Raw genomic sequence first — 11520 nt, 5'->3', positions numbered from 1 at the left:
CGTCGCCAAGGATACAAGGGTAGCCTGGAGCCCCTCCCTTACAAGGCCACGCATTTCCGCTGCGTTGGAGCCTTCTGATTGGATGGCCGTCTGGACGCTACCACAAGCCCGGAGCCCGCTAAGGGGTGGGGGCGGAGTCTTGTCCTCGTGGGACTCTTACCCTGAAGACCTGTGCTTGTGGTCTGTCTAGGGGAGGATGGGTTCTTTGCCTCACACAGAGAAAATGACTGAGGCTCAGGTCAAAAGTTTCCATTGCTTCTCCTACTAGAGCTTCTCTTCATGTCTCTCCCTGAGAAAGGAAGAGGGGGCGGGAGAGTGGGCAACGCCCCCCCTCCGGTGCCTATTTGGTCCCAGGATCTGGAGCACCGGAAGTGTTGGCGACGTGTCAGTGCGCCCTACTCTAAACCTTCCCTCCCAGGCCACCTTTCCTATTCAGCTGCGGGATTCCGGGGCCGCCTGGGCGCTGCACCCCGCCACTTCCGCACTAAACCGCCGCTTCAACCGAACTCACCACCTCTGCGCGCGCTCCTTCTCGAGCCTGTTGGTTGGGCTGGCTGCTGGGAGTAGCCACGCCCCTTCCCTCGCCCGGCAGCCAATGGACGGGTGTCTCCCGGCGGGGCGATGGGTAATTAATGAGGGCCGTGCGCTGATTGGCTGCAGGGTCGTGGCCGGGGGCTGGGCGGCGGGGTAGGTTGTTCCTGAGGTGGGAGGCGGTACCCGTGGCTGAGAAGGAGGCCTGAGAGCGACATGTCCCCGGCGGCCGAAGCAGAGCGGCCCGTGGCGCTGTTTTTCTGAGTCCGGGGCGGCCTGGCAGCCGACTGAGGACGAGGGTCGGCGGAGGCTGCCCCCGCTGTGGTGGCCGCCATGCTGGAGGCCCGGGCGGTTGAGGGAGCGGCCGTGGCGCTCCTGCAACTGCTGCTGCTGCTGCTGCTGCTGCCGCCGGCGCTCCGGGGGCCGGGGCTCGGCGTGGTCTGCTCGGCGGGGGCCGGGCTGCCCGAGAGCGTCATTTGGGCCGTCAACGCGGGCGGCGAGGCGCATGTGGACGTGCACGGGATCCACTTCCGCAAGGACCCTTTAGAAGGCCGGGTGGGCCGAGGTGAGAGCCCCTCAGCCGGGCCGTGGGATCCGGGGCCTGGCGTGCCGGGCGCAGCTGGGCCGAGGACTGTGGGCCCTGAGCCCCTTCCTCGACCCTGGGGCCACGTCTCCGGAGCCACGTCTGTCTCTGCGGTTTCCTCAGGGACGCGGTCAGAGCTCCGAGCCTGGCGCGGTCTCGAAGCTACGAAGAGCGATTGAGGCAGAGTTGGCGAGAAGTTATATTTGGACCTCACATCCTGCATTTTCTTAACCCCTCGCTTCCAGCCGATCTGGGAACGTAAAGACGAGGGCGGCCTGTTGCCGCCTCGAGGCCTCACGGGTCGTGTGTTATCAGTGTTCCAGGCCTGGGTGGTTTTGCCCTGCTGTATCACGGCCGTTGCTGCTAGGTTCTTGCCGTCCCAGAAATCGGCCGCTTTTCCTTACCCCTTCTTGCAGGAGCGGGGCTTGGTTCTTAGCCAGAATAGAAAGGAATCTTCGAAGACGATGAGCCAGGAGAGTTTCGATTGTAGCCTCCTCCTGCTCCCCCCTGTGGAGCGAGGAAGGTGTGGGCTTCAGAGTAGAAACTGAGGCCACCCCAGAGGGTGGTTATTCCGAAGCCATCGTGCACGTGAGACTGCTGGAGTGTGAACTGGGTCAGCCCGTGTGAGATCGCAGTGTCTATCAGAGGGGTGGAGAGCCCACCCTAAGAAGTCTTGAGGGGTAGGATTCTAGCGTCTGGGGAAAGTTCTCAAAGTTAGTGTAAGAATGGCCTGGGGAGCTGGCCAAAAAAACGCGAATTCCAGACCAACTAGATGAAACGCACGTTTCTGCACCAGGGGCTTCTGATGTTGGACATCCTCAGACCAGACTTTGGGGACATCTGCAAATCTGCTCTAGACTCTTTCTTCTGTAAGTGGGATTGGACAACAGGTTTGAGAGGGGAGTTCCTTACTTCATGTGTTGGAAGGAGATTTATGTTGTATGCCGGGTTCAGAGGCTGCCAGATTGGCAGGGTGCCATCTCCAGAAAACTAAGAGACAGACTTTCTCTCATTCTTTCCACCATGCCCAGATTTGGCTCTTGGCGTTGCGAAAGGGTTTAACTTCGCTCTTCCAAGTGAATTGCGGTGTTCCGGAGCTCATTGTATTAGAGGGTTTATTGCTTCCATACATGTGAGGGTGTTGGGACACAGGGCTGTCTTCTGGAGTTCGGTGTCTGCCTTGGAATTTCCTTAGCCCTGGCGTGGAGGTCTCAGGAGCCTGGGTTCAGCTGAGTCAGGGCCCTGGTCTCGAGCAGTTGTAACAGCAGCCAGAGCCAGACTTCACATGAGCACAAGGTCACTGCTGTCTCCATCCTGGACCCTTCCTCTTTCTTCATGGGTGTGGGCAGGGAGGAAAGAGCTCTTGAGGAAACTAGAGACCGTTTGTGGACTTTGCCTCTTGAGATAGGAACGGTGAGGACCGCATGCAGATGGTTTCTTTCACTAAACAGATACCGGACTTTACAGATTACAAGCTCCTGTTAGGTCTATCGTGCAGAGGAAAAAGCTAAGACCATGCAGGTTTCAGTCCCCAGCTTTTCTTACTCAGAAATCCTGGTTTCAAAATGCTGGTGCAGGTGATTTTTGGCCGGGAGGAGGTTGTGGTGCTGGTCAGCAATCAGCCAGGCTCTCTGTCCTTGGGTTATTGGCTCATGGTTGCAATTTCTTTGGAGGAGTTTATTGTAGCAGGTAAAATTACATGAGACCTACCAAAGCTCATGTGTACTGGAATCCTGTCTTGGACCCTAGCCTTTGGGGCACTCTGTAAACAGAGGTCCCCAGCCCCACTCTGTCCGAGTGCAACAGACAGGGGCCGTGAATTATAGCTGTAGGAAGGGGTGGATGGAGAGTGGAGGCCGGTTGTCAACTGCGGCTTGGACCAGCCTGTTGCATCGTTTCACTTAGTCACTGGGTTCCTGAGTGAGAGCAGCATTCTGGTGGCCTTAGATCTGGGCCTGAGATTTGGTTCAGCTTCCGTTCTCCGGAGGCAACTCTGTAGCTTCTGTTCTGAGGAGTCGATGCCACTAAGAGAGGTGTGGCTGTTCACTCTGCCTTCCCTTCCCTGGCACTGTTTGGGTACGGTGTGCCAGGTATTTGGAGGCCCTTGCTCCATGCAGCTATTTACACTAATTGCAGTAGGGGCTGTATGTCTGATTTCTTTTGCCACATGCCGCTGATATTATTTCCAGCATGCTGAAGAAGGTTCATTTTAAGTTGAATGGATTCAGGTATTTGTTGCCAAGTTAATCCAGATAAGGGTTTGGCCTGCTTTTGAACTTGGTGTTTCTCTCTAGTGTCTTGGTAGTTCAGCATTCTTGTAACTGTGAGTGGCTTAGGGCACCTAGTGGCTTTTGCTTTCAGAGGCATTCATAATGTTTATTGAATTTCATTTCTGCCTTGAGGGTAGCTAGTGCTCACAGCCTGGGAAAGGCTTTTTCAACTTGTGGGCTTCACCAGATGGAAATGCCACTATAGAGTGCTCAACGTGGGGCTTTGGCAGGCTGCAAATTCCAGGTTCTTTTGAACTTGCTCATTCTGGGTTCCTCCTGACTCTGGAGGAAAAGACCTGATTTTTTGGCCTGGGGGCATAGGACTGGGCCTGGTTTTAGGAGAAGCTATTTCTTCTTCATAGAAAGATACCTGCCAATCATATGTATGACCTTGAAGAACACGCTTTACTGCTCTGGGCCTTGTTTTCCTTCGGAGTATAAGGTCTCATGCTCTAGAAATCAGTGACCTGAGTCTGCAAACTCTCCTGCCCAGAGTGGGTTTAAGTGTCTCTCTCTTTTTCTGTGCTCGATAACCTTTTACATGAAGTTACAAGTAGGGCAGAATATGGTTCCAGAGAGACAAAAAAGTGGCTAAGGGCCTGAACCTATCAGATTACTAATTCTGTAGGCCTAAGGAAGACCCTTTTTTGGGCAGCCTTTCTTTTGGCTGGGAAGGGATTTGGCTCTGGAGGAGATTAGAACATGAAAGAGGTGGAGGGTCACTGCTGCATCTGATTTGCTTAAGGCTGTGGGATTTGTTTAGAATTTTCTCTCCATACTTTCACCTAAGAGGCCGGCTTCATCTGCAGGTTCTCTAGGTAGCAGAAGTTCACAGGTAGAGAACTTAGGTAGGTGGTATCCCCATTTTACAGGTGAAAAAACACCTAGAGAAAATAGTCTGCTCCACATCACATTCAATCCAGGCCCGTCTTACTCAAACTGGAGCTGAATTTTTCCAGTAGCCTGGCCCCTCCATTGTCCTGAACTAAGAAACAGCAGACATCATGTAGGCCCTTTGGCCCTTCCTTTCTGATTAACCGAATCCTCAAGGTTCCCTGCCTCAGCCCATTCAGAATAATTCTTTATGGACTTGCCTTGCGTGAGAAGGAAGTGATGAGAAGAATAAGCTAGCGGTCAGGTGGGAGGCCCACGGGTGGAGTGCCACAGCGCCTCTGCGGCGGTGGTGGTCTCGTTAGGACAGCTTCCAGCTCACTCTGGCTCTTCCACTCTGGTGGTTCCTTACTGCAGTTTTCTAATTAATTTTATTACTTCCATTTCCACTTGGTCCATTTCCTAAACTCTTGGGAGTGGAGCCTTTTCTCGTTTTGTTTTGTGTTTTGAGTGCTTATTGTGTGCATGTGCTTGCCTGGGTGGCATACCTTTATGTCTGTCTGTGTCTCTCTGAGGCACTGTATTAAGCTGTTTACAGAACTCACCACACGCAAGCCGTAGGGTAGGTGTTATCCCCATTTTATAGGCAAGAAGACGAATTGTTCCACACCACATGGTAGGCAGCAGAGCCAGGATTCAAATCCAGCCCTGTCTGACTCGGAAACTGGGGCTGGATTTTTCAAACAGCCTGGCTCCTCCATTGTCCCGAACTAAGTAAGAAGCAACAGACATAATGGAGGCCCTTTGGCCGGCCTTCCTTTCTGGTTAACTGTAGGCGCTACATTGTGCCAACTTGAGCAGTACGCTGACTGTGTTCACGTCACTGTATTGTAGAGAGATCTGTTTAGCTGTGAATACATCAAGTCTAAAGGGGAAAGAAAGACATCTTTTTTGCTGCTGCATCTCTTGGGACTTGGGCAAATGCAGCATTGCATGTGGCAGATCTCCTGGGAAAAGCCACTCGGGCTTTAAAGGGAAAATATTTAAAGGTAATTCCAACGGTGTGAAGTAGTTTTTATTCACATGGCTGAGTTTTGTTAGTTGTGAAGCTGAGGCTGTTACAGATTACATTACTGTCAGTGTCTCACTCTTTCCCACTCGGCAAGAAAGGAAAAAAAAGAAGATTCCCCATACATGTACAAAATTTCCTGCGTATCTAAAAAGCATACCTAGTTAATGTTATAAATTTGTAAGGATCACGGTCCTCATGGAAGAAGGGAATTCTTAGTAGTCAAGTGGAAGAGAAATAGTCTCTTTTTTTTTTGTAATGTTTTATTTATTTTTGAGAGAGAGAGAGAGAGACAGCATGAGCAGGGGAGGGTCAGAGAGAGAGGGAGACACAGAATCTGAAGCAGGCTCCAGGCTCTGAGCTAGCTGTCAGCACAGAGCCTAATGTGGGGCTCGAACCTACCATCTGTGAGATCATGACCTGAGCCGAAGTCAGATGCTCAACCGACTGAACCACCCAGGCGCCCCGGGAATTCTTAGAAGTCAAGTGGAAGAGAAATAGTCTTTTAATCTTCATAGTGTAATGGTCTGAGCCTGGGAGAGAGCTGAGGCGTGCTGGCAGTCCCTCCTCTGTAGTGCTACTTAGCCACCCTTTGATTTCTTGAGAAGAAATAAGAAAAAAGCCTGAAGACAAAAGTGCAATAAGTTTCCTGTTGCATTGTCTCATCAGGTCCATCTGATGTCATGGCTAACTGTTCACTTACAGGAACTGTTAACAGTTATGTTTATTTTTTTGAGGGCTTGACCTTAGCCACTGGCCCTTTTAGTTACTCTTTTACCTTCCTTAGAGATAAAAGATCCCATTGGAGTTGTGATGATTCAGAAGATAAAGCTCCGGGATGACTGGTCTTGGCCATCTCCCAAGGGATGTAGGTGCCAAATGTCTTCAGAGTCACCGTGTGAGATTGGGAGGTGGTCTTGAAATCTTAATCCCAAGCAGGAGGAGAGATGAGTGGGTGCACCAAAATCATTGCTAAATCTGCAGTTTGGTAAGCAGATTATTGAGCACTGGAAAGCCTCATTGTGTTCACAGGATAAAGGAGTCAGAGAGGCTACTCTTCGGAGGAGGAAGCATAGCTATTCATCTCGGGCTGGAGTGCAGCGTCTTCCCTTTGAGGAAAGACCCCAGTTTAGTCTGTCATGTAGGAGGGAAGAAAAACATGTAGTCTCGTCTCCCACTAAGGTGGGGGAAAAAGGGCTGGGGGGCAGTAGAGGGTTTTGGCTCTTCGGATACTGACCCCAAGATATGTAACTTTTCCTTTTTTTTATTTTTTTAAATGCAAGCTTTACACTCTGTGGGGCCTGGATACTCATGACTCTTGCGATCAAGAGTTACAAGCTATACCAGCTGAGCCAGCCAGGCACTGCTCACTTTTTACTCCCCCCCCCCCCCCCGCCCCCCGCCTTATTATCAGTCTGTGAGATGGGAAAGGTGGCCGCCGCCCAGGACTTGGGCATCTTAGGCCAGCGATGCCAGTAGGACCTTGGCAGATTTTTTCCCTGCAGGGATGGCTTCAGCCCTGTGGAGAGACTAGCATGGCCTCACAGCTCCGCAGACACCTCCTTAGCTGCTGTTTGTTAGGTGGGCGAATCATATTGAGGGCCTATTTATGTGCCAGGGCCTTTGTTAGGTGCTGGGGATATGGTAAGGAACCTTTTGGTTCTAAACTCTTTTGGTTTAATCGGGGATACGTTCAAGAGAGAGTAGGTGAGGTTGAGTTTCATGAGTTTGTGGGAAGCAAGGTGCTTGCATGTAAAAGAAATTAGCATAACACCCTTCTTTTCATAAGCACGTTTCTCTGGTATTTACCAGCCTTGGAACTTTGTGAATGAAAATTATAAAGGGCAACTAAGCTGGTAACTTATTTGTAGTAAAGACAATGCAGAATGACTTGCCTAACATATCCTGTTTGTTTTAGACCCTTGAGCTTTTCTGAATGAAAAAAACACTCTTTGAACTTAATCATCTTGCAGAGTTCTTGGACATCCCCCTGTTTTATGAGGTTTCTCTGAAGCTCCCCTTCTCAGGGAGCCAGGAGCTATAGCTACTGCCTGTTTTCTTCCTGTTACTCTCCACAGTTGAAGACAGTCATTTTAACAGGTTTCTAAAAAGTTCTACTCTGGGGGTCAGGGAGCTGCTGGGGTGATTAGTATTGGATTTCTTTCACTTTACTCTTCCTTGGTAATGGCCCTCTGATGCCTCTCTTTGTGTCTGGTCTGTTTATTTATTTAAAGTTTTTTAATGTTTATTTTTGAGAGAGACAGACAGACAGTGCACATGGGAGAGGGGCAGAGAGAGAGGGAGACACAATCTGAAACAGCCTCCAGGCTTTGAGCTGTCAAGCACAGAGCCCGATGTAGGGCTCAAACCCATGAACCATGAGATCATGACCTGAGCTGGAGTCAGGCGCTTAACCTACTGAGCCCCCCAGGTGCCCCTGCGTCTGGATCTCTTTAAAGCCAGATGCAGAGGAGGTGGCCCCCTTCCCTGGGAGGGTTACTAGCATTGCCCCAGAAATGCTGGCAGTTGTAGGGTCTCTGCTCTTTTTGTGTGTCTTGCCTCTGATGTGGTTTCTCTTTGTCTTTTGTCCCCAGCCTCCGACTATGGTATGAAACTGCCAATCCTGCGTTCCAACCCCGAGGACCAGATCCTGTATCAAACAGAGCGGTACAATGAGGAAACTTTTGGCTATGAAGTGCCCATCAAGGAGGAGGGGGACTATGTGCTGGTGTTGAAATTTGCTGAGGTCTACTTTGCACAGTCCCAGCAGAAGGTGAGGCCTGGTCAGTGGGACATTGCCACTCTTGAATAGTCCCCTGCTATGGGCCAGAGAATGTGAGAGCCTACCCAGAAGGGAGGAACCGGTAAGCTTTGAGGAGAAGCTGGATTCCTTCTGCCCCTACAGAAGCAGTGTCCCATTGCTCACAAGGCTGCCCTTGGGGGTTGGTGACAGAGGGCATTGACCAGAATCTTAGTTCTTGGCAACTAACTGATCCTGGTCGTCTTCCTTAGTTGTCAGCACCTTCTTGTTTTTAGCCTTATTCTTTTCCTGTCTCATGAATTTCCTTCTTTCCATATTGAGCTTTTTTTTTTCCACGTTGAGCTTTTTGTTTGTATTCTTTGTTCCCTATGAGACCTTGACCGTGAAGGAACATGGCTTTGATTTGGCTCATGTAAAGAACTCTACCCTTGACTATATCCAGCTCTTTCATTTTAAAAATTATTTCTGAACTGGAAGCCTAGGCAGGTACGTGATGTCCAGCTGCTAAAGGAGTATGAAGCTGATGGTTTTGACAGTGTCTCTCTTTTTTTGTTTTTGTTTTTTTTTTTTTTTAAATCGTGGAAGGTATTTGATGTGCGATTGAATGGCCACGTTGTGGTGAAGGACTTGGACATCTTTGATCGTGTTGGGCACAGCACAGCTCATGATGAAATCATCCCTATGAGCATCAGAAAGGGAAAGCTGAGTGTCCAAGGGGAGGTGTCCACCTTCACAGGGAAACTCTACATTGAGTTCGTAAAGGTAATGCTCTCCCTCTGCCTTCCCAGCTGAGGGACTGTTTCAAAGAGTGGGTGCGGGGGAATGTTTACTGCTGTGTGGTGCTGACCCTGGTTCTCCCATGTCCTAGGGGTACTATGACAATCCCAAAGTTTGTGCACTCTACATCATGGCTGGGACAGTGGATGGTAAGTGGTGTCTTTAATCTGCTTTTTTTTGCCTTCGTCTGAAGGATATTCCCTGGGGGAATAATTTAGCCAATCACTGTGGTGCAAACACTTAAAGCCAAATTGTGGGGAGTCCAAAGTCAGATGGATGGGGCCAGAGTGTAGCATGCTGCTGACCATAGCTTTGGAGGAAAGTCTGTGTTCTGATTTTGCTGCTGCCACTTAATCAGCTGTTTGACTTGAGCTAGTCCTCAATCTCTGTCTTTGACATTTATTTCCTGGGGGCAGAAAGGGAAAAGGCAAAAGGAGGAGTCCTTCAGCATTTTGGTGTGCTCTGTGAGAGTCCGGCCTTGCTCAACTGCACTGGGCGAAAGTTCACTTCCTAATGCCTCCTTGTCCTTGGGAACCAGCCTCATGGTGTATTGCTTTCTCAGCATTGAGGGGATTCTGGCCGCCGCCTTCCCAGGCTGGTATTTGGGTTTGTTTGTTTGGTTTTTTTTTTGCACAGAAAGCTTGTGTCTTAGTGACTTTTCTCCTCCATCCTGCCTTTGTACCTTTTCCCAACTCATCCTTACTGCGCAAGGGACTCATTCTCTTGTCTTGATGTGCCCCCAGAGGCCGGTGTTAATGACGTCTAGGCAGATGTCTTGCCACAAAAACAGATTTGTAGCTCGAGTCCCTGAGGAGCCGGCAGAGCAGCGGGGCGGTGTGTGCTGACAGCCCGGGGCCCTGCAGCGCAGCTTTCCTCAGGTGCTGAGTGCCTCGCAGGGGAATGTGGATTGCGGAGGCCGCAGGCGGGATTTGAAAAGGTTAAGTTCTGGGTGTTGGGTCATTGTCCCTGTTGAATCCGGTACTCAGGAAGTAGAAAAGGCAGGTGAGACAGAGAGCCTCCCTGGGGTAGGGCTTTTACTACATTTTAGTTAAATCTAAAAAAGACTGGTGTTTGCAGCCATCCGCTCTTCTGTAGGCCAGGACTTATTTCTGGTACGTCTGTTTTTTCCTGAAGACTCTGCGCAGACCATAGCATCTCTTTATTGTGGCTCATTTCTGGCTTTTAAGGGTCTTACTTAAATGATCTGGGTCTTGGGGCACTTGGGTGACTCAGTTCGTTGAGACTCTGACTTTGGCTCAGGTCCTGATCTCATGGTTCATGGGTTTCAGCCCTGCGTCGGGCTCTGTCCTGACAGCCCAGAGCCTGGAGCCAGCTTTGGATTCTGTGTCTCCCTCTCTCTCTGACCCTCCCCTGCTCACACTCAGTCTCTATCTCTCTCAAAAATAAACATTAAAAAGAAATAATTTTTTTAATGGTGTTGGTCTTACTTAAAAGATGTCTACTTTCTTCTGTCAGATGTACCAAAGCTGCAGCCTCATCCAGGACTGGAGAAGAAAGAAGAGGAAGAAGAAGAAGAAGAATACGATGAAGGGTCTAATCTCAAAAGACAGACCAATAAGAATCGGGTGCAGTCGGGCCCCCGCACACCCAACCCCTACGCCTCGGACAACAGCAGCCTCATGTTTCCCATCCTGGTGGCCTTTGGAGTCTTCATTCCAACCCTCTTCTGCCTCTGCCGGTTGTGAGAACAAATACCATCCTGAACAGGGTAGAGGGGTGTGGGAAAGAAACCGAACACATTGGTTTTGGTTTCTGTACTTTTCACAGTGATTAACAAACAAACAAACAAAACCACACACAAAAATTAAAGGAGAAAAAAGAGGCAGAGCGGGTAGAGAGCGGCCCTTATCCACCACTGGCCCCAGCCCTGCTTCAGTCCTTGTGCTCTCTTTGTGGCTGGCCCCAGCCATCTCTTTCCTCTCCAGGGTACTTAAGGTGAAGTGGATCCTCCAGGTTCAAGGATCCTCATCTGCACACCTAGTGGAAAGGACTCTGAACCCAGAGCAGACACGGTTCCTTTTTTTAGGTTAGAAATTAACAGCAGGGAAATGTCATCTTATTACCTGAGGAGACCAGCGCTGGGAGTTGGGTATGTTCTGAAGTTGTGTCCAGATAAGTTTTCAGACGTCCTGGGATTGAAAGTGTGTGTGCTTTGTGTATGTGTGAAGGTGTATAATTTGTATGATAAAGACGAAAACAGAAGGGGGATTAAAAAAAAAAAAAGAAAATTAGATACTCCCTTACTTGGAAGCCTTCCTGGTTTCAGCCCAATGATGGTTCCACCTTAAGTGTTTGCGCTTTGTCATTGCTTGTCTCGCTGACATGTGCCAGTTCGAGGACTGTCTGGTATCCGAGACGATTAGTTTATGTCAGGTCCTCAAGTTGCCTCTGACTTGTTACCACAACAAATCATTTTGATTTCAGTGCCTGTTGGGGACTTGCTTTCCTCTCATTTTTTCCCCCTTTAATCTGGCTCGTTTGAAATCTCTTCTCAATCATCCCGCTAAGTTATTGCCAAGAGGCGAAGGCAACATGGGGATCTGGGGTTCCCTCTGCCTGAATGTCATATCCTCTACCACCTCACCTTGTTGGTACCTCCCTCCCTGGATCTCTGAGCCAGCAGCCAGGAGGACCTGACCCAGCAGTGCTTTTACTGGCCCCTTTGTAGGGTCTTGCT

The 11520-nt window shown here is 49.9% G+C and overlaps 1 protein-coding gene across 3 annotated transcripts; it reads left to right on the top strand.

Annotated features, from left to right (window-relative positions):
- Positions 1 to 421: 421 nt before the first annotated feature.
- Positions 422 to 10617, top strand: MLEC (malectin). Of its 3 annotated transcripts, none has more exons than XM_029922071.1 (5): positions 422 to 625; positions 7879 to 8057; positions 8631 to 8807; positions 8914 to 8971; positions 10299 to 10617. In XM_029922071.1, the coding sequence occupies exons 1-5, from the start codon at positions 622 to 624 to the stop codon at positions 10526 to 10528; spliced, it is 648 nt and encodes a 215-aa protein (XP_029777931.1). In that variant the 5' UTR covers positions 422 to 621; the 3' UTR covers positions 10529 to 10617. The 3 variants fall into 3 exon arrangements, with proteins under 3 accessions (XP_029777931.1, XP_029777929.1, XP_029777930.1); XM_029922069.1 differs by lacking the exon at positions 422 to 625 and adding an exon at positions 699 to 1096; XM_029922070.1 differs by lacking the exon at positions 422 to 625 and adding an exon at positions 1892 to 1983.
- The last annotated feature ends 903 nt before the right edge of the window (positions 10618 to 11520 follow it).

Source organism: Suricata suricatta, chromosome 14, assembly GCF_006229205.1.
Source record: "Suricata suricatta isolate VVHF042 chromosome 14, meerkat_22Aug2017_6uvM2_HiC, whole genome shotgun sequence".
Lineage (NCBI taxonomy): Eukaryota > Metazoa > Chordata > Mammalia > Carnivora > Herpestidae > Suricata > Suricata suricatta.
Note: the sequence above shows the minus strand (reverse complement) of the source record. Positions and strands in the feature narration are given on the sequence as shown.